The 22656-nt window shown below is 37.8% G+C and overlaps 1 protein-coding gene across 1 annotated transcript in view; it reads left to right on the top strand.

Annotated features, from left to right (window-relative positions):
* The window catches only part of LOC113779395, a 34935-nt gene that overhangs the window by 8590 nt on the left and 3689 nt on the right, over nucleotides 1-22656 (top strand). The window contains exons 6-26 of the mRNA XM_027324965.1: nucleotides 1279-1373; nucleotides 1856-2027; nucleotides 3183-3601; nucleotides 4941-5064; nucleotides 7192-7284; nucleotides 7406-7477; nucleotides 7841-7978; nucleotides 9074-9227; nucleotides 9359-9726; nucleotides 10461-10924; nucleotides 11011-11355; nucleotides 12213-12437; nucleotides 19005-19095; nucleotides 19234-19311; nucleotides 19447-19737; nucleotides 19918-20115; nucleotides 20199-20684; nucleotides 21499-21660; nucleotides 21744-22073; nucleotides 22157-22239; nucleotides 22361-22465. Coding sequence (XP_027180766.1) covers nucleotides 1279-1373; nucleotides 1856-2027; nucleotides 3183-3601; nucleotides 4941-5064; nucleotides 7192-7284; nucleotides 7406-7477; nucleotides 7841-7978; nucleotides 9074-9227; nucleotides 9359-9726; nucleotides 10461-10924; nucleotides 11011-11355; nucleotides 12213-12437; nucleotides 19005-19095; nucleotides 19234-19311; nucleotides 19447-19737; nucleotides 19918-20115; nucleotides 20199-20684; nucleotides 21499-21660; nucleotides 21744-22073; nucleotides 22157-22239; nucleotides 22361-22465 — 4493 coding nt within the window. The remainder of the gene's footprint in view (nucleotides 1-1278; nucleotides 1374-1855; nucleotides 2028-3182; nucleotides 3602-4940; nucleotides 5065-7191; nucleotides 7285-7405; nucleotides 7478-7840; nucleotides 7979-9073; nucleotides 9228-9358; nucleotides 9727-10460; nucleotides 10925-11010; nucleotides 11356-12212; nucleotides 12438-19004; nucleotides 19096-19233; nucleotides 19312-19446; nucleotides 19738-19917; nucleotides 20116-20198; nucleotides 20685-21498; nucleotides 21661-21743; nucleotides 22074-22156; nucleotides 22240-22360; nucleotides 22466-22656) is intronic.

The raw sequence follows: 22656 nt of genomic DNA, 5'->3' as shown, positions 1-22656 counted from the left end.
GGGTGTTTTTAAAATTTTGTGGGGTATTTTTAAAAATTTGTTGAATCTTCCACCACCACCCACCATCCCTCCCCTCCTCCCCACCACCGCTACCGCCCCCCTCCCTCCTCCTATCTCCGCCCTCTTCCTCTTCCTGCCCCTCCTTCCTCTTCCTCCCCTCCTCCCCTCTCCGCTCCTCTCCCCTCCCCTTCCTCTCCCTCTGGTTTGATTGCGGCCACTGTGACCAAAGGGGGAGGGAGTGGAGGGTCCGGCTATGGGAAGGGAGGGGAGAGGAGAGGAGTGGGAAGGAGGGGAGGGAAGGAAGAGGGAGGAGGAGGAGGGAGGGGAGGAAAAAGGAAGAGGGAGGAGAGAGGAGGGAGAGGGGAGGGGTTGTGGGTAGTGGTGTTCGGTGGGTGGTGTGGGTGGAAGAAGAAAGATGTGGTAGGATTTGTTATAAATTTTTTTATTTTGTGTGTTTTTGTTAGGTGTATTTGGAGTGTGTTACTATGGCATTGTATTTGAAAACTTATTTGGGAAAGCAAGCAATCCAAACAGAGTATTTTGGAATGTAAGAAGTGCTGTCATGTCTGAGAAGTGGAGGTGCAAACACGGAGGAAGATAAGATGCATATGATATTATCCTTAGTTTTGACGTGGGCGCTATTCAATGAAAGAAATAGAAAGGTTTTTGATGATTTAGAAAATCCTCTATTGAGGATAATGAGACAATTCTGTATTTAATGTCTTTCTTGAGCAAAAAGTCCATGCTTCTAGTCGTGATGGTTGGATGGGCTCTATCTGTTTTGACTACTTAGACTTCTTGAGGTATACTTATTGTATGTTAGTATTAAATAGTATAATGTCCCTTTTACATAGCAAGAAAATAAAAAGAGAACAACTCCATAATTTTTAAGAATTTCAATTTTCTTCCATCAACCATAAGTGTAATCGAACCATAATTTCAGCTCCCATTTACCCCTCCAACACTCGAAATGATCTAATTTACTGCCACATCTAATTTAGCTGTATTAGTTTTATTAAGTGGAAAGGATCTCTATAACAAACAGTGTACCACATTATGGAAGGGCTTAATGGTCACTTTCTATGTAATTTAACAGTTAGACAAAATCTTTGACCAACAGTGAAGGGGGTAATATGACTATAATCTAAGGTGGGGAGCGGGAGGTGGGACAAACTATATCTATCTTTAACTTTTAGAAGGTATTTTATAATTAACTGTTTACACGCTTTCATCTTTTGTCTTCTTGTACTGGTTCTTAATGTGTATACTTCTCTGTAGGTACTGTTTGATGTTGTTCCAAGTATAAGATTTCAGGATGCCATCGAATTGATAAGCATGCAGCCAATTACTTCTAGTCTTGCAGCCTGGAAGAGGTTTAACAGAAGTTCCTTTTACTCAATTGTAGGTCATGCCTGTATGAAGTAACTTCTTGTTTCCTTAAAAGATGATAATTCTGGTTGGGTAAAACTAATGTGAGCTTGCTTAATTAATGTGTGTTTCTATATTTTGTTATTACAAGTTTTTTTCATGAGCTCAGTTTTTTACTCTGCACATGTGAATTTAAAAGGTTAAGTCAATGTTGGTTTTGGATAGTATAGCACAATTCCGTGCTTTGTAGATGCTTTGGCTATTTTAGAAGCCTTAATAAATGTGAAATCTTTGATCTTTCCATTTTACTTTCATCTTTCCATTTGACCCAGTTCATAATTGTGTTCGAGCTAATTTTTTGCTGCATAGCTGCTTGCATTGAGTACACTGTTAGTTTATATATATTTCAAGGACATGCATGCTTGATCAGATGATTAACATTTCTCACTTTTATCATTCTTAGTCTAACATCACTTGTTTGCTATAGGATGCAAGATATTGAACTTATGCACATGCGATATGCTTTGGAATCTGCGATTTTTGCATTAGGATCGATGGAGAAGTGTATAGCCGCTGGGCCAGGAGAAAATGAGATGACTATGGGCTATTTGAGAGACCTGAAGAGCCATATGGATGCCATCCATAACAATACTCGCAAGGTCTGCCTCACATTAAATTCTTTGAAGTATTTGAACTTGATTGACTTTTGTTTATGTTCAAAATTGATGTGAACGTATTCTTGTTGTTAGATAATGTAGTGCTGCCTTTCTGTGAACATGTTCTTGTTGATTGATATGCCAATGAGACCGCTGTGCACTTATTTAATTGCTTCTCCCCTTTAGGCGCTTGCATTTCCTATGCTTAGCCTATTCTTTTGGGGGGAATGCTAAATTCAAACCCATCCATCTTGTGCAAGTTTTAGTACTAATGGCACAAGTGATCACTGCACAGAGGTGTGGATTTAGGATGGAGGGGTGTGGATTTAGCCCCTTCCTTCTTTTTGGCCCTTTGCATACGGATTGGTGTATCAAGCATATGAACTCATTTTTTTAGGTAAACAAAATATATAAAGTCTTGTTGTTCTTATTGTTACTTTTGGTAGGACATATATTTTCGATCTGCCACTTTCTTGTACTCTTTGTGAATTTCTTTTTCACTATGACAAAATAATTAAAAAAAAAACTTCCCTGGTTTTTTTTCCATCTATTTTGAATAAAATTAGCATTTGTTTGTGGTACAAACTTGTGCTATTTCATTTTGTTGGTAATTTTGTCATCTAGGCAAGGAAGTTTATCTAATGGTTTGTCTCAAAATTTTCAAGGCTAGGCTAGCGACATTTGGAGTCTTTTGGATGTATGTGTAGGTTTTATTTGTGTTCTTGAGTTGGAAGGTGCAGGAACTAAGGGAAACTTTCAAAGGAAATTGACGAGACTTAAAGGAAGTGCACCTCATATTTTCAAATTTTGGGGGGGGGGGGTATGGGACCTGTTGTATTAATCTGTAGATAAATCTGCATTCAATGATTAGCAGCCTGCTGTATGATAAAGGTGCATTCAAAGGAGGTAATCTAATACTAATAGTCTGAACTTGGTCATGATGCAAGATGCTGGGTCTGGAGATAAATTCTATTACTATATTGGTGTTGTTTCAGTGGATAAAATGAAATTCTTATAATCCAAATTGTCTTGCCTTTAACTGTTTCTTGATAGTCTGAAAGCCTCATGTACCTGAATATCTTTTTGGCCTCTCTTTTCACCCTTAGCCTTGTTCTGTTAAATTTCTCTCATGCAAGGGGGCTGTTCTATGATTTGCAGATACTGATGGTCAATATCATCATCTCGCTAATTCACATGGATGATCTCTGTCTTGATCTGACACCTGCTGTATCTCACAGCTCTTCTGGAGTGGTCAGTGTTCCTGTGGGCGAACAAGATGCTGCCATTCATGAAGGGGGAAATAAGATGGTTGTATTATTTACAGGACAGTTTCTTGATATTTTGCGCCAGAATCTACCATCATCAGTATTGGATTCAGATGATAAAGTGGACCCTGATATACCTACTGGTGGAAAGCAAGCTTTAGAATGGAGAATCTCAAAGGCAAAGAACTTCATGGATGATTGGGAGTGGCGTTTGTCAATTTTACAACGCCTTTTACCATTATCTGACCGTCAGTGGAGATGGAAGGAAGCTTTGACTGTATTACGCGCTGCCCCTTCTAAGTTGCTAAATCTGTGAGTCCTACTGTTGACTGTAATTTCTCTCACAAAGATGAATTGCTGTTTATATATGGTTGCAAATGACTCTAATAGGTTACCTTCTGTTTTCTTTGTTGATAAAAGAAGATTTTGTACTATGAAGGGAAGTAATCTAGTAAGGCAAACAGAATGGTCAAGATTAAAGTAGAATAAAAACAAGTACTTGTCTGTATTTGCATCTGTCAGTGAGCTGTTTGGGAAAGAAAAAGTTATACTAGATGCCATTTCATGGTAATGAATAGTTGGAACAGCCACCAAACCAAGATCAGATGAAATCTTTTGTTTTCTTCTATTTTAATCTTCAGTCCTTTTTCATCTCATCATCACAAAAAGTCTACCATAGTTGAATTTCATTTGACCATATCTCCGTGTGAACCATCTTTTGCTCATCTACTTGTATTATCTCCTTGTGTTAGGAAACTTGATGCATTGATTGGTCTTAAAGTATATAGGTGATTGTGTAAAATGTCTTATCTCTTCTTGTAATGATTTCACTCATGAGACACTAGTAATAAGGTTCCTCTAGGATTCCTGCAAGAGTCATCGCATGATATCTACTTGATGTAACGACACGTATAGTCAGTGTAAGACTGAATTACGTGTGAGTTCACTCCGTGGTTAATACGTTATTGTATTTTTATGTTTCTTTTAGCCACTTCAATTACACATTTCTGAAATCATTTGTAATCTCATACGCCTTTTGAGGGCCTAAAAATAGGAAAATAGCAATTGTCCTGGTTTTCAAGTTTAGTTAGATGCCGTGGAGCTAGAGGTTATGTTATCTTCTCTGGTTTATTGAGTTGCTTCATTGGGAATGCATTGATTTTCTCATGCTTCCATTCCTTTTTTTCACCTTCTGGTTACTTTTATCACTTTCACTTGGTTGAGTTGGTTGGAGACCTGAGTGTTAGTAGATGGAATAGGTGAAGGCAGCTAAAGTGTTACTTTGAGTTTGTGGTTGGTTGAACCAACATATGTGACTAGGCAAGGATGATTAGCTTAGAATTAAGAACATTAAAAATACATTTTAAAGGTAGAAGGAGAATGGCTTGTGTCACTTCATGCGTTGCTTTGCCTTTGATGCAATGTATTCTTGTCAGGCACAGATTGCTTTCATTGTACTTTGGTGAAAGAATCATGAAATAGTTGATAGTGAGAAGGCATGGGATGCCATTTACTGAGGCAACTTTCATGACTTGTTTTCATTATTGTTTGTTCCCATCTCTAATTTCTTTCTTCTATCTTGTTTGGCAAGTTAATATTGAGAACATATTCTACTTAATCTCTTTGGTGTTGATTTTTCTTGAATGTGCAGCTGCATGCAAAAGGCGAAGTATGACATTGGAGAAGAGGCAGTTCATCGTTTCTCTTTACCGCCAGAAGACAAGGCTACTCTTGAGTTAGCTGAATGGGTGGATGCCGCCATTAAGAAAGCATATGTATGATCCTAACCTATGAAGAGTTGACTTATTTAAATGCTTGGTTCATTACCTTCTTGAATATCTGTCTTTGTATGCTTTGTTTTAACTTCAAAGAAAAAGTTTGGAATTGATATTTGTCACTATTGTCTCGGTCATAATAGGATGCCTGTATGGTGTGTATCGTTCTGCTACCTTACCTTGTATCATCTTGCTACCTTGTGATATTGCATAGCTAGTGCTGCATTGTTCTCCACTTTCCCACATCACACCCCTGATGGGCAAGTGTTAGGGGCCTTTTGTCCCTCATATATCCCAGTTCTTTTTTCAGTTGGTAGATTGGAGGATATGAATGTAGATAATTAACTTAAAGGTCATGAAAAAGGATTAAGGGCTCGACCATTAATTGCTTGGATAAATCAGTGCAATATATCCAATTGTAACAAAGCTGTGTGCAAGAAGAACAAGGTTCTGATTATTTTGTGCTTAGGACATATATTTATTTGTTATACAGAAACAAAAAGTCAAGCCGTTTACGGTACATTTCAAACCATCCAAAAATCTCTACGGAAGAAATTTGTTAACTTAAAGCCAGCAAAGGGCCTAATTTTTGACCTCCTGCTTTTCTGATCTGTAGGTGGAAGGATTGGAGTATACAGATTTATACAATGTTCAAAGTGCCAAGGAGACTAATAAATTCAATTTTAGGCCTAAAAGATTGCCGAATACTTTAAACTAGTCTCTTTTTGCTTGTGCCTTTAGGTAACAAGTTTTCCAATAATTAACTTGCTTTGGGATCTGCTCAGTCTTTTATTTCTAGAGAAGATTGTAGAACAGAATTGCCGATGAAAGGTGATGGTGTTTCTAGGAGCCAAGTATTTGAATTGTTGAGCCCTAAGCTAACACATAATCTAGTACTATCAATTATGGGGAGGGCAACGTTCATGTGTAAATTAAATGAAAATAATTGACAAGAAATAAAGATGTAAGTTATTGGAGGCTATGATGAGTCAATTGCTATCCTTCGTAGAGTTGTTACATCGAAACCATTACTTAGGGGAAAGGTGGGAAGCTATAGAATAAAAAACAGAAAAATATACACAAAAGGTAATGCCAATAGCCCTTGCTTTTGGTTTATATATGAATGATGCGATTGGAGATAGGATTGCTTCCTAGTGTTAACAGAGAGCATCCTGTGACTCATGTTTGAAGTTACAAAAGGTTTGTGCCAGTGACATGGCTGACTATAGTTATTGGAGCTTGTATTGCATGATATTGGATGCTGTGAGTATGTCATGTACAGGCAGCATATTGTGAAGATGCAGAAAGAAAAGAACTACGCTTGAAAACTGCCTGAAGAGTGAGACTGGTTATGCCATTTATAGCTTATTGTTATGTTCTTCAAGTAGGGTTCCAAGGCTATAATTTCTGTTTGAAAGAGTTTGCAGGGGTTTTACTTATTTAGTCTTTTCTGATTTGGCATTAACTCTTTAATTTCTTTCACCAACATATTTGAAATATGTTCTCCTGAGACAAAAAAATAGAACGGTAAATTAAGCTGCAAAAGAACAGCTTGCAGTCCCCTTTGCATACCAGGTACCCAAAAATACAGGCTGACATATTTAGTTGACCATTAAGGTTGGATCAGGTGCATTTCTCAAATTTAGTATAAGATTTTTTGTTTTGTTTTGCTCTCTTGATTTAGACCAGGTGACATAGTGATGCAACATCCATTATAATGCTGAGGTAGCATGATTGAGTCATCATAGGTAAACTGCAGTTAATCATTTCTTAACAAACTGTGGAGTGCCAGTGTTCCTTGTCCCATTTTATTTTCTTGGATTTTTTACATTAAAATTTGTCGCTATGTTTTTTGGTTTTGATAAGGGACAGTACCTTAGTGGCTATGGTCTCTGCCACTTCAACAAGTGTGTAGTACTTTGTGATGAAAATGAAGAACATGGAAGTCATTTTAGTGATTCATTTCTTTTTACATAATTAAAGCATCCTGTTATCTTGCGATTTTTTATGTGCTTATCAAGTGAATTATTTTACACTGTAATTTTGGTGCTTATTTTTCTTTGGCTTATATTTTTGGGATTTAGTGGCTGCTGCAGTGAAGAGTCTGTTTGTTTGCCTTTTTCGTAGGTAGAGGATGCAGTCTCACGTGCTGCAGATGGAACAGCTATCCAGGAGTTGGATTTTTCGTCCCTGTGCTCCCAACTGGGTGCTGTAGCAGCTGTAAATGTCTACTTTGTCTTCCTATTCTCTAAGATGATTTGTCCCTGAATTTGCTTAGTATTGGTAGTTGTGGTAGTGGGCTGAAAAGTGAAAACTAACTTTTTTTCTTCCTCTCATGTAGATCCTCCTGTGCATTGATGTAGCTGCATCGTCTGCAACATTGACAAGCTTATCTTTGAAGCTTTTAGACCAGGCAATATAACGTAACTGTCTCTTGAACTACATGGTTGTTAGAAGTTTCATTTCTTTGTTATACTTGGATTTATAAATTCCATTTTGTTGCAGTATGAGCCGAGCAGAAAGTATCCATCCGATGTCACTCTTTATTTGAATCAGAATTTTGGATAGCTTTCCCTCTTTAATGATACATGATAGACAGGCAAAATTGTTCGGATGAATTATGCAAAAACATAAACCTCTTACATACATGTACATTTATAGATCCTTTTGCTGAATACTTGAGTTTTTAAACATGATGTTGTGGCTTTTGTGATGTAATTCTAGAGCTTTCAGAATGGTTGGGAATTATAGCAGTGTATTGAATTTTGACATGCAGGCTCAAATTATGCTTTCTGAGATCTATCCTGGAGGTTCTCCAAGGGTTGGGTCAACGTACTGGGATCAGATTCATGAAATGGCAATAATTTCTGTAACAAAGCGAGTCCTAAGATGTCTAATTGAGTTATTGGAACAGGTATCGATTTGAAGCTGCCATCTGTGAGTTTGTAACCTTTAAGATATGGTAAAATTAGCCTTACATTTTGTTTAGCTACTGAGGCTGAATTACCCACCATGTTGAAACCTCGAATTAATGTGTAAATTAATACTCCACTTCGCAGTGCTCAGTTTTGAATGAACTTCTGTCCTCCATCCGTTAAGACCCTATCCTCCCCCCCCCCCCCAGGGCAGGGGGATTGCACTCGCATTCATACTACAAATATTTTTTAATCAAAATTTTCTAATGATATTTAATTTTTGCATCTGTGTGTATTCATTATCATCTTAAAAATTTCTAAACTAAATCTTTTCAAACAATAAACCATGACTAATGTTCTGCAAAAAATTCTTTCAATTCAAATGTGCATCATTTGTAAGCTTGTGTGCTGTCATCCACTGAGTTCTTGATGTTCTGACCATATGAATGGCATTTTGCAAAAATTATCCCACGTTGTTCCACCTGCTGATTTCCTTACAGAAATGACTAAACTGTTTGTTTCACAGTTTGTCTGCCAATAAGAGGTGCATATATATTTTTTTCAATAATTTCACCGTTTTGATCTCTGATAGGTGCAAAATATTACATATTTGGGTTGATTTAGGAAAAGTTGGGCAAGAGAAAGAACCGAGCAACTGGCTCACGTATAGTAACATAACTGTAGTCTAATTAGTTGGTGTGCTACTTTTTGTGCCTGTGTACTTGAAGCATGTTTCTTCCTGTATGAGTCTCTAAACTTAAGCTAATTAATATTCACACTGCACCTGATTATTCTGAATGAAGTTGATTCTTAGGTGTGTACTGGCCCCACCTGTTCACTTCTCTCTGTATCATATAACCTTGTCAAGTCACATACAGACCTAAGTATCAAAGTTCTTTAGATTTGGACAACTTTCACATGTCCATTGTATTGATTTTCTGTTCTGGAATAATATTATGTCACAGTTTGTTAACTATTTAAGAAGCTGCACAAGGTACCATCAGAATTACCATCATAACTATTTATGTATTTTTCTCATCTTCTGGGGTATGATTTGTATGATAAATTGCCAATTAATCATCTGCTATTTCAAGGAAAAATATCCGGCTCTTCAGGCCATTTTAACGGGGGAGATAATTCCCTTAGTCCCGAAGGAGTTTCAAAGACAAGGACATAGGGAACGTGCTCTTGTTATGTTGCATCAGATGATTGAAGATGCACACAAGGGAAAACGACAATTTCTTAGTGGTAATAAAAGATTTATGTATTCACTATGTGGTAACATTTTCATTTTGTATGGATACAAAATAGTGGTATTATGGCAGATCATCTGTGCTTCCCTGAATCTTTTAACCATTTATTCTCTTTCTCAATTCTAGGCAAGCTTCATAATCTGGCTAGAGCTGTTGCTGATGAAGAGACGGAAAGGGATTTTGTTACTGGAGAAAGTCCAAATACTGAGAAGAAACAGGGTTTTCAGTATGGGCCAGATGTTGCTCTTGGGCTGGGGTTGAGAACATCGAAACAGTTACCTTCAGTTTCACCTACTGGTGATAGCAGCGTACTTCTCAACAGCTATGATGTCAAAGAAACAGAAAAGAGATTATTTGGATCATTGAGCTCCAAACCTACAACGTATCTTTCACAGTTTATTCTCCATATTGCTGCAATAGGGGATATTGTTGATGGGACTGACACAACTCATGACTTCAACTATTTCTCTGTCATTTATGAATGGCCTAGAGATGTAAGATTTCTAGTACTGTTTATGTGGTAATTTTGCTTTTTTCAGTGTTTGACTCAGTCGATAAACTCCAGTGGTTTATAATTGCATGTCATAAGTAGACACATTCAGAAACCCTGGCTTCCCCCCAACCCCTCCCCCCCCCTCCCAAAAGGAAAAAAAAAGGAAAACATTCCCCTACCCCCTCGCCCTTGGAAATAAGATAAGATGGAAGCCTCCCTAGAAAGTGTAAATTGTATATCCACAGCATTAGTTGTGTCATGCTTTGCTTGAGCCCAATATATTATTATCCTTCTCAGTCCAACATGCCTGGCTTTCAGAATGCTTGGTGCAATTAGACATGTCACGTCTTGAATGCCCAACTTTCTGGTCAGAATATAAAGGTTTATTGCTGAAAGCTGAAAGTTTAAGGTGGCTTGTTTTTTTCCTACTCTTTTTCTTTCGCTTTTCAATGTCATAAAAAAAAATTAGAAAGGTTGCAGTTTATTTAGCTTCACATAAATTGTCATCCTTCCTGGCGTTTGCTCTTTTATTTTAATTTTAATGGATTCCTAAATTTGAATATGAAATTATTTGGTTATTTTTGTTTAAATCTCCACCAATCTCCAGAAAATCTCGGTAGAAATGATGTGTTACTTTCAAACATGTCTACCGGTTCCTGAAGAAATTAGGTGGTGTTTCTGTTTGATATAGGGTTATAGCTCTTATCTTTATGGATTCATTACTTTCCCTTGCAGCTTTTAACTCGATTGGTCTTTGAGCGGGGCAACACAGATGCAGCTGGAAAAGTAGCAGAAATTATGGATGCTGACTTTGTTCATGAAGTAATTTCTGCTTGTGTTCCTCCTGTTTATCCTCCAAGATCTGGTCATGGTTGGGCGTGTATTCCAGTTGTTCCTACATTTTCCAGGAGTTATCCAGAAAGTAAAATCCTTTCACCTTCTTCTAGAGATGCAAAACCAGGTTCTTATAGCCGTTCCTCGGGCACTCCAGGAATACCTCTGTACCCTCTCCAGCTGGATATAGTCAAGCATCTCGTTAAACTGTCCCCTGTTCGGGCTATCTTAGCAAGTGTGTTTGGAAGTTCTATACTGTACAGTGGAAGTGACCCCACTGTATCTAATTCCTTAAATGATGACTTACTAACTACACCTGAGACAGATAGGCTGTTTTATGAATTTGCTCTTGATCATTCTGAGAGGTTATTTTCTGCTATATAAGATGTGTTTGTATTGTGAATTTGTTTTTCTCTTATTTCATGTGGTTACTTTTTATTCTCATGAGCAGGTTTCCAACTTTAAACCGTTGGATTCAAATGCAAACCAACCTTCACCGGGTGTCCGAGTTTGCAGTAATGTCTGATCAGACAACTAGCAAGAATGTGGATAAACTTGAGTCAAAAACTGCTATTAAACGATATCGGGAACATGACAGCGATACTGAATCTGAAGTTGATGAAATTTCTGTTGGAAAAAATATTCCAGTTGCATTACCAGAGCACAAGGATCAAATTTCTGTGGCTTCTGATCCCTGGCATGATTCTCCAAAATCCAGAACTGCTGAACATGATACTACAGTTTTTCTTTCCTTTGACTGGGAGAATGAAGGACCCTATGAGAGAGCTGTTGAACGGTATATTTTCATCTTTTCTGTATTCTCACATCATGTGATTTTTATCATAGTAGATCACTACAGCCTGTATATTTGAATCTCCTTTTATGTTCTCCCATCATATGATCATTATCGTTCTAAATCACTGCAGCATTAGATTTTCCTTGTTAGTTCTGTTGCTAGACATTTTATTGTTGCTTGACATTCTCTCATGGATTAGCTGTTGTCTCACTCATTCTGCTTCTATCCCACTTTCTTTTAGTCTGACCGCGTGGTTATATCATCTCTAAGTCTAAACTATTATATTGGGGTACCTCACACTGAGTATCAAGCTGTGTCTTAACATCTTAAGCAGATTACTAGGAAATTATACCTTGCATTTGGTAAACTGTCAAGTGTCAGTTGTACACTTACTTTTGCAGGCAGCGTGAATACGATGTACTTGACTATTGTGGTTTCATGCTACGCCCTCATATAAACATTCAAATGTCAGGCCTGCTGTAGGATACCTGCAATGAGAACTTTAAATTTCAGAAACCTTGAATTTAAGCTTTTTACTGGTAAATCAAGTTTCTATTTGTCAAATATCAGTTATCTCCTCCTTTTCCTATCTGAGTGCATGTGATAGGTATTATACTAGATCATGAGCTTCAGTTAAGCCTTTGATTGAACATATAAAGACATGGTTTGTCCTGTTGCGTCTTGTACAATCTGTTTGCTTCCTTGATTTGCCTATGAATACTTGCTCTTTTCCACATTAGTTTTCGTTAGCAGTCAATGAATTTTATTTATCTACTTGCATGTTAGTTTAATGTGCATGTCAGAAACTCCCGTTTCTCTGTATTTGGGTTGACTGATAAGTTTGGTGATTAAAACAGATTGATTGATGAAGGGAAATTGATGGATGCTCTTGCTCTTTCTGATCGCTTCTTGCGCAATGGTGCCTCAGACCGGCTACTTCAGCTGCTAATTGAATGTGGCGAGGATGCTAACCTAATGTCTGAGCAATCTCAAGGTTACTCAAGCCACCGGATGTGGAGTAACAGTTGGCAATATTGCCTCAGGATGAAGGATAAGCATCTAGCAGCAATACTTGCCCTCAAGTATGCCTTCTAATTTTCTCCTCCCATATTTAATGATTCGAATTGAAGGTCAAAATAAGCTAATAGTAGCTAAATTATACTCTTCTATGGGATGTGATATCTCATTGTAAATAGAATGCCTGAGACACTAGAGACCGCCTTTTATTTTGTTGAAGCAAAAATGCATGTGCAAAATAGGGCTTTTAACAGCTTCTGGTTTCCTTAAGATGATTATTAGAATCTGTTGAAAAAGTTTCATGCATTTTTAGGTTGACATGTTTTGAAAAGCTAAAAATTGTTCCTAAAAGCCACCTCAAGAATGCTTCTTAGAATCTGCTATTTTCGGCTAAAAATAAAATAAAAGGCAGAATCCAAAATCAATTGAGAATGCCACAAAGTAGCTTTTTGCTTAAAAAGCAAAGTCAGCTGGTTTTAAGTTGTTGAGAACAAGCCCTGAGTCAGTGAAGCTTTTGCTGCTCAGAAGGCTTTGTGTCTTTTGGAGCCAGCCAGTATTGCATGCCTCTCTCAGTGTTAATTAAGCACAGACAAGGGAACACTGAAAATGCACTTTTCTCCAAAGTAAGATTGTTAAGGTAGACTACACTTTAAATCTCATGTACATATTTATCTTATTAAATGATTGAAATGGCAATTATGATTTTACAAAAAGGGTGTGGCTGTTCATGATTATATTACATAATATATAATGGCAGTATCAGTTGAATTGGAAAATCTAATTTGCCCATGTGGGAAAATTTCAACTATTTATTCAAGAAGCACTGTATACCGTATTTCTTTGTATTTGAGTTCTAGTTCTCATACATATCAACTAAAGACATTACTTAAAACTGCACATCTTCTATTCTGGGAATTGAAATACCTGCAGTAAATAATTGCCTCAGGGTATATAATTAACTTTCGAGACATTTGCCCCTTTGGCCATCACTTTTTGCATTGTAGAGTGTGAACAAAAAGAAGAACTGAATTGTTCTGTCATATCTTTTGTTCCAGACTCTGTACAACATTTATACAAATGGAATTTGACTTTTGTCAATTCCATGAAATCTGTAATTTCCTAAAAATTAGGAGCTAATTTATTCTATCCTAAAATACATTAGGAGTAAATTATTCTATCCTAAAATAGAGCAGAAATCATGGGATATAGCAGAAATCATGGGATATACATAGAAAAAGATATTCTAGATCTCAACACTCCCCCTCAAGATGGTGAATAGATATTTTCCATTCCCATCTTGCATGTAATGTCTTCAAAGTTGGAAGTTGGCATTCCCTTAGTTAAGACATCTGCCAATTGATTATTTGATGCTACATATGGAGTGCAAATCATGCCACTGTCCAGCTTTTCTTTAATAAAATGTCTATCAACTTCGATGTGCTTTGTGCGATCATGTTGCACTGGATTGTGTGCAATGTTGATGGCAGACTTGTTGTCGCAATAGAGTTTCATAGGTCCTTCCCACTTGATTTTAAGATCATCAAGTATTATTTTGAGCCATAGCAATTCACAAACTCCATGAGCCATAGCTCTAAACTCTGCTTCCGCACTTGATCTTGCAACAACCGATTGCTTCTTACTCCGCCATGTCACTAGGTTCCCACCAAGAAATGTACAATATCCTGAAGTTGATCTACGATCTACAACAGAACCTGCATAATCAGCATCAGTATATGCCTCTATGAGCAATCCTTCATTTTTCTTGAACAAAATTCCTCTACCTGGTGTCCCTTTGAGGTAGGATAGAATTCTATTGACAGCCTGCAAGTGTTTCTCTCTTGGATCATGCATAAATTGGCTTACTACACTTACAGCAAATGCTATGTCCGGCCTTGTATGGGACAAGTATATCAGTTTCCCAACCAACCGCTGATATCTTCCCTTATCTACTGTGCTATCATCCTTCTCTTCATTCAATCTCAAGTTAGGCTCAATGGGTGTACTTGCTGCCTTGCATCCAAGATTGCCTGTTTCTTTAAGCAAGTCTAAGACATACTTTTGTTGGGAAACAAAGATGCCTTTACTTGAGTATGCCACCTCAATGCCTAAAAAATACTTCAGCCTCCCTAGTTCTTTAATTTCAAACTCCTTTGCTAAGCACTTTTTGAGTGTTTCTCTTTCAATTGGATCATCCCCGGTAATGATGATGTCATCTACATATACAAGTAGAGCTGTAACACCTCCTTTTGAATATTTTATGAACAAAGTATGATCTCCTTGACTTTGTTTGTATTGCATTGCTAGCATCACTTTAGTAAATCTTCCGAACCAAGCCCTTGGCGATTGTTTTAATCCATATAATGCTTTCTTTAACCTGCACACTTTCTTTTTAAAAAACATTTCATTGAAACCCGGTGGGGGTTCCATGTACACCTCTTCTTCTAAATCCCCATGTAAGAATGCATTCTTAACATCAAATTGCTGTAAACACCAACCAAAGTTAGCGGCTAAAGACAAAAGAACACGCACAGTATTCATTTTTGCAACGGGTGCAAAGGTCTCTTGGTAATCTATCCCATATGTCTGTGTATATCCTTTTGCAACCAACCGAGCTTTATGCCTTTCTAATGAACCATCAGCTCTATATTTCAAAGTAAACACCCATTTACACCCCACTGTTTTCTTTCCTTTGGGCAGGTTTACAATTTCCCAAGTCTTATTTCTCTCTAGGGCATTCATTTCCTCTTTCATAGCATGTAACCAGTTCTTATTTCTAAGTGCCTCTTGTAGTGTTTGTGGGATTGAAATGGAGTTGATGGTGGTAAGGAAAGATTTATGTTGTGGAGAGAGTCTATGGAAAGACACGAAATTTGAGATTGGGTGCTTAGTGCATTCTCGTGTTCCTTTTCGAACAGCAATAGGCAGGTCTAAATCAATAAATTCACAAGGAGCAGAGTCAGATTGAACACACAAAGGAACAGAATTTTCAGTACCTGATTGTGGTTCAGATTCTTGGATTTGCACAGGTTCAGAAATATGAACTTTCTTCCTTGAGTAGACCTTGAGTGGTGTAGTTGGATTTAAACCAGATTTTCCCTCAGCTGCAAGATCAGGTTCAATTTCTTTACTGGCATGTTCAACTTCAAATTCAGGTTCAGGTTCACTGCTAGTATGTTCTCCTTTAGAATTTGGTGTATGGTCAGGCTTGAAAGACTTTAAGTTTAGTGTAGGACTTTGAAGATCAAGGAGAAATTCCTTATCTTCCCAAGAACTCTCCCCCTGGGGATGAGGATTGTTACTTTGAGAATAAGGTTCATTTTCAACAAATGTGACATCCATGGAGGTAAAAAATTTTTTTGAAGGAGGATGATAACACTTATATCCTTTCTTTGTGTTTGAGTATCCCACAAAAATACATTTTAAAGCTCTTGGATCAAGTTTCCCTCTTTGGTGTGCATGAACATGTACAAAAGCAATACAACCAAACACTTTTGGTGACAATGTGCAAGAGACATTAAAATCAGGGTAAAAAACAGAAAGAGCAGCAATGGGACTTTGATTATTTAGTACTTTTGAAGGTACTCTATTTATCAAATGTGCAGCAGTTAAAACAGCCTCCCCCCAAAAAGTTTTTGGAACTTTATGTTGAAACAAAATTGCTCGAGTCACATTGAGTAAATGTCTATTTTTTCGTTCAGCAATCCCATTTTGTTGGGGTGTATCTACACAAGATGACTCATGTATTATACCCTCTTTTTGGAAAAAAGATGAGAGAATTTGATTAAAATAGTCTCTTGCATTATCAGATCTTACTCTTTTAATCAGACTTCCAAATTGTGTACAAATCATTTTATGAAACATTGGAAAAATACTGCTTACTTCTGATTTTTCTTTCATAAGAAATAACCAAGTAGTTCTAGTACAATCATCAATGAATGTGACAAACCATTTTGCTCCAGAAATACTAGAAATTCTACAAGGCCCCCAAATATCAGTATGTATCAAAGAGAAAGGTCTCGTAGATCTTGTATTACTCAATGGAAATGATAGTCTATGATGTTTAGCAATTTCACATGTATCACAATGAAAACTACTAACATCTTCATTCTTGAAAAGTGAAGGAAACATGCTTTTAAGTAGAATAAAAGATGGATGACCAAGACGGAAATGATGAAGCCAAATTTCAGATTTATTATTTGAGGAGCAGGTGAGGGATAACTGATTTTTGTTCTTCTTGTTGCCACTCATCTCCTCAAGGTAATAAAGCCCATCATTCACCTTAGCAAGTCCAATCGTCCTCCCCGTAACCAAATCCTGAAAAACACAGTGAGTAGTATAGAAAATTACTCTACAGTTCAGATCTTTGGTAATTTGATGGATGGATATGAGATTGGAGGACAATTTTGGGACATGCAACACATTATTTAGGGACAAAGAATTTGATAGATTTACTGTCCCTTGGCCTGCAACAGTTATAGGAGATCCATCCGCAACAGTAATTTTTCTATTTCCAGGACATGGGTTGTATGTTCTAAATCTGATTGGGCTGTGAGTCATATGATCAGTAGCTCCTGAGTCGATGACCCAAGAGCCTAGAGAAGACATGCTTGAGGCACTTAAAGCATAAGAGTTAAGGTACTTACCTGATTGAGCCAATGAACACGTACTAGAGGACTTTTCAAGGGAATTTAGGAGGTTTCTTAGCTTTTCGATTTCTTCTTTCTTGAATTCTCCCATACCAGCCTGGTTGGATTTTTCTTGTGTTTGGTCTTCTCCAGCAGTTAAGTGGGCTTTTCGCCCTTTGAATCCTCCTTTACGACTAAGGACTTGTTCCTTCCCATGGAGTTTGAAGCAATCATCTCGCGTATGGCTTGATTTTTTGCAGTACGTGCACCAAATTGTGTCTTTATTTGACTTTGTAGAAATCATTGCAGAGCCTTCTAATGTTTTAGGCTCTAACATGACTTCTCGCCTGTTCTCTTCAGCTCGAATCAATGATATTGTCTCATTCAGAGATGATAATCTTTCCTTCCCCAATATCTGGATTCTGACCTGATCAAATTCCACATTCAGACCTGCAAGGAAGTCATAAACTCTATCCTTTTCGATAAAGCTTTTCAAGGTGGCTGCATCTTCACTACACACCATCTGAACACACCGATATTGGTCCAGTTCCTGCCATAGATTTTGCAGAAGGTTGGCATATTGAGTAACAGAAAGGTTGCCCTGTTTAGTGGCTGAGATCTTTGTTTTGATCTCATAGATTAGGGCAGCATCTCCTGCCTTTGAATAGGTCTGTCGAATAGTAGTCCATATATCTTGAGCTGTTGGTAGGAACATGCAAGTATCGCTTATTTCAGGTAACATGGAATTCCACAGCCATGACATGACCATAGAATCCTCTTCATCCCAAGCAGCGAATTTAGGATCTCCCTTTTTCGGTCCAGTTCCAAGCAAGTGGCTGATTTTGCCCTTTCCTTTGAGAAATGTTTGAACAAATTGTGACCACTTCAAATAGTTTTTCCCGTTGAGCCTGTAGGCTGCCTGGATACTCTGCAAATCCCCTGTTTGTGGAATATTTGAGGTCTCCTCTGATTTGGTATTGGAGTGGATTTCTGATGTTTCAGTTTCAGACATGGTGGAGGTTTCAAAGAAAAATTGGCAATGAAGGCCTAATGGAAAAAATCAGCAATGAAGGCTGGAAATTGCACTTGGCAATAAGACTTGAAAAAAAAGGAAAGTTCTCAGCAATGAAGGCTGACAAGAAGAGGTCCCAAGAGCAAAAGCTCTGATACCATGAACAAAAAGAAGAACTGAATTGTTCTGTCATATCTTTTGTTCCAGACTCTGTACAACATTTATACAAGTGGAATTTGACTTTTGTCAATTCCATGAAATCTGTAATTTCCTAAAAATTAGGAGCTAATTTATTCTATCCTAAAATACATTAGGAGTAAATTATTCTATCCTAAAATAGAGCAGAAATCATGGGATATAGCAGAAATCATGGGATATACATAGAAAAAGATATTCTAGATCTCAACAGAGTGACTAGAGACTTATCCATGGCATTTTTTATTGTCATTTATGGGACCTTTCTAGGATTATTTTGTTAATTTGCTGTTTGAATTGAATGTAATGAGGTCAAATTAAGTTATGCGCATCTGTTACGTAACCACAGAGATCTGGCAGCAGCAGTAATCTTCTGGAGATTTGTTATGATCCATTCTTGAACAACCTCTAAGTACTGAAGAATTTAAATTCTCATTTCCTTACCTTTCCACCTTCAATACTAAGTCGAATTTCACAGGGATAATTGATTAGGAGAATGGTTGTTTGTTTATCACTCATTTTGGTTGCTCTTCCAAATTTTGACACTTTTCTAATCGTTCCCAACCCCAAACTCCAAGCCCACAAATCCCATCCCAAAAAAAAAAAAAAATCCATATGAGGACAGTGCAAAAGAGAAAAGAAAAAGAATAAAAGATAAGAGGAAAGAAAAATTGAAAGGAAATTGAAAGTTACAGGTTAAATGTTTAGTTTTCTTTTTCCTTTTGAAAAGGTAAAACTTTGATGGACCTCTAAATTATTTGAATAGGTCTTTCATGGATTTGACGTGCTTCTTTTTGCAGATATTTGCGCAGATGGGAGCTGGATGCTGCATTGGATGTTCTCACCATGTGCAACTGTCATTTGCTAGACAGTGATCCTGTTAAAAAGGAGGTAACAATACTGAATTTTTTTAATGAGCTTCACCTAGTAATCCTTGGCACCCTAGACTGGATTGACCTGTGCATGCATTTTGTACTATTGTGGGTGTTAGTAACAACTTTGCATTGTTTCACAACTCACTACTGTTAGGTTGTTCAAATGAGAGGAGCTCTTCTGAGGTACAATCGCATACTTTGTGCCGATGATCACTATAGCAGCTGGCAAGAGGTCATAACTAATTCCTTTTGAACTTTTGGGATGTAAATAAGGGATGTGCAAAAACCTTTTTTTTTTTAATTTGCGAGCTGTTTTCATGTTTCACATCTTATCTTTCCTGCTTGCGCTATATAATGGTTTTTTCAGGTTGAGGCAGTGTGTAAGGAAGATCCTGAAGGTCTTGCTCTTAGGCTAGCCGAGAAAGGAGCTGTATCTCCTGCTTTAGAAGTGGCTGAAAGTGCAGCCCTTTCCATTGAACTCCGGAGAGAATTGCAGGGTCGTCAACTTGTGAAGCTTCTCACTGCAGATCCTTTAAATGGTGGAGGTCCAGCAGAAGCTTCTCGTTTCCTTTCTTCCCTACGTGACACTGATGATGCTCTTCCTGTTGCGATGAGTGCAATGCAGCTATTGCCTAACCTTCGATCAAAGCAGCTTCTTGTAAGTGATTGATATGAGAGACATCCTTCAATCTCCCCCCACCCACCACAACAAAAAAAAAACCCTCTTTGAAATGAAATTTAAAAAAAAAAAAAAAAAAAGATGGCCAAAAGACCAAGATCATGCTTGAATTCCTAATAGTTCCTTGAGTTTTTCATGATGAGTCTTTTTGAACTCAAGGTTCACTTTTTCCTGAAAAGAAGAGACAGCAACTTGTCAGAAGCTGAGGTTTCCCGGCTTAACTTATGGGCATTAGGGCTTCGTGTCTTGGCTGCCCTGCCATTACCATGGCAGCAACGATGCTCTTCCCTGCATGAGCACCCACATCTTATTCTGGAGGTTTTGCTGATGAGGAAGCAACTGCAATCTGCTTCGCTGGTATGTAGCAGAAGTTAAATGTGTTGCTGATTAGCAGTAATAATCTGTTCCTTTTTCTAATTATGTTCATCAATTGCGTTTAGATACTCAAGGAGTTCCCTTCATTGAGAGACAACAGTGTAGTCCTTGTATATGCTGCGAAAGCTATTGCTGTTAGTATCAGTTCTCCTTTCAGGGAGCATAGAATTTCAGTTTCAGGTCCAAGAGCAAAACAAAAGACGAGAACAGGGACGCCTACTCGGTCATCCTTTACTAGCAGCCTAAGCAACTTTCAGAAAGAGGCTCGCAGAGCATTTTCTTGGACCCCACGCCATACTGGCGATAAAACAGCTCCAAAGGACAGTCATAGGAAGAGGAAGATATCTGGATTAACACATTCAGAAAGGGTAACATGGGAAGCAATGGCTGGCATACAAGAAGAACGTGTATCATTATACTCAGATGGGCAAGAGAGGCTTTCTTCTGTTTCCATCGCTGAGGAGTGGATGCTGACAGGTGATCCTATTAAGGATAAAGCTGTTCGTTTTTCCCATCATTACGAAAGTGCGCCTGATATCACTCTCTTTAAGGTTTGTATTTTTAGTGCCATCCTTTCACTTTGTTGCATAGTGCATTAGTCAACTTTATGACATTTTATTTGCTAACCCTTGGTATGTTCTACACTGTTAAATTAGTATGTAATCCATGTCTCTCATGTTTCTCAGAATAGTTGATTGAGGATTATACATTTTCAGTGTTTCAGTTTATGAACTTCAAGCTCTCACCGGTTTGATATTCTTTCTGTAATCTGTACCTGTGAACATATAAATACTCTCTTTCTGACCAAATAAGAATTCCAAAAGGGGGGGCAGTGGGGAACTACTCCAGCCACTAGTGTGTTTTGTTTGTTTCAACAAGCTTTTTCTTTGCTCAATTATAAACTTAAGGGAGAAAGAAATGGTCATGCATGAATAGATGCTTAATAAGAAATGATAGCTATAAATGTATCTATCAGCAATTGCTTAATAAGTGCGGAAAAAATTGTCACCACTTGTGAGAGCTGAAGCCATATGGAGATGGGTTCTTTTATTCTACAAGGCCCTGGAAAATGTTTTTGACTGTCACAGCTGTAATTTTTTTCCCGTGTCACTTGGTTTGTCAATGTTCCCAAACGAATTTCTGTTGATTGTGTCCATTCATTAAGAGTAATAAGGCATTTTGAAGCTCTCTCTCTCTCTCTCTCTCTCTCTCAGCTGTGTACATTACATTAATCTGGAATTGTATCATGTCCATATTTGATTTTTATGCCTAGTTGACACACTGATATATAATGCTTTAATTTTGTTCTACTAAAGAGTCTGCTGTTGTTCATCTCTCATTTTTTCTTTTGTTTGGTGTTTCAAGGCATTACTATCATTGTGTTCAGATGAGAGTGTAGCAGGCAAAGGTGCTTTAGACTTGTGCATTAATCAAATGCGGAATGTGTTAAGCTCCCACCAGTTGCCTGAGAATGCATCTATGGAAACTATTGGCAGGGCATATCATGCCACAGAAACATTTGTGCAGGTGTCCTCTCAGCAAATTAATTTGGAAGTGAATATAAAGGGACTTGGAATTTATTTTGGTCTCATTTTTGCAATATCTTGCAGGGTCTACTTTTTGCTAAATCCCAGCTAAGAAAGCTCTCTGGGGGAGTTGACTTATCGAGTAACTCAGAAAGAGTTAAGGATACAGATGATGCATCCTCAGATGCTGGCAGCTCCAGTGTGGGTAGTCAGTCTACAGATGAGCTGTCTGAAGTACTGATGCAAGTAGAAACTTGGCTGGGACGTGCTGAATTGCTTCAAAGCCTTTTGGGATCTGGCATAGCAGCCTCGCTTGATGATATTGCTGATAAAGAGTCTTCATCACGTCTTAGGGATCGACTCATCACGGAGGAACGATACAGCATGGCAGTCTATACTTGCAAGAAGTGCAAAGTAGCTATCATGCAATCTTCCTTTTTCCCTATCTATTGTCTTTTTTATTTCCTAATTGGTTCTTCTGTATTATATGTTTTCAGATTGATGCTTTCCCAGTCTGGAATTCCTGGGGCCATGCTCTAATCCGCATGGAGCATTATGCCCAAGCCCGTGTGAAATATAAGTATGTGATGTTTGGAATTTTCATAGACCCTGTGGTTCATTTTATGTGTGTGTGTGTCAACCTTTACCTTTATAAATAGCGATGTACCTTCTGTTGTTGTTTGATGCTTGCTGATGTCCAGGCAAGCTCTTGCACTGCATAAGGGTGATCCTGCAGCTGTGGTTCTGGAGATCATTAACACAATTGAAGGAGGTCCACCGGTTGACGTTTCATCTGTTCGGTCAATGTAAGATTTCAAGAGATATTTAGTTCACAAATATTCTGGAACAAATATGTTATATCTTGTTTCTGTTTCTTTATATTACATATTTTCTCCTTTTGATAGGCAGTAATCATGTAATTCTCCTATGCTGGTCATTACTTTACTGTGCATGTTTATGACATTCTCCTATGCTGGTCATTCTCCTTTCGATTGGT

The sequence above is a fragment of the Coffea eugenioides genome, chromosome 8, assembly GCF_003713205.1.
Source record: "Coffea eugenioides isolate CCC68of chromosome 8, Ceug_1.0, whole genome shotgun sequence".
NCBI lineage: Eukaryota > Viridiplantae > Streptophyta > Magnoliopsida > Gentianales > Rubiaceae > Coffea > Coffea eugenioides.
Note: the sequence above shows the minus strand (reverse complement) of the source record. Positions and strands in the feature narration are given on the sequence as shown.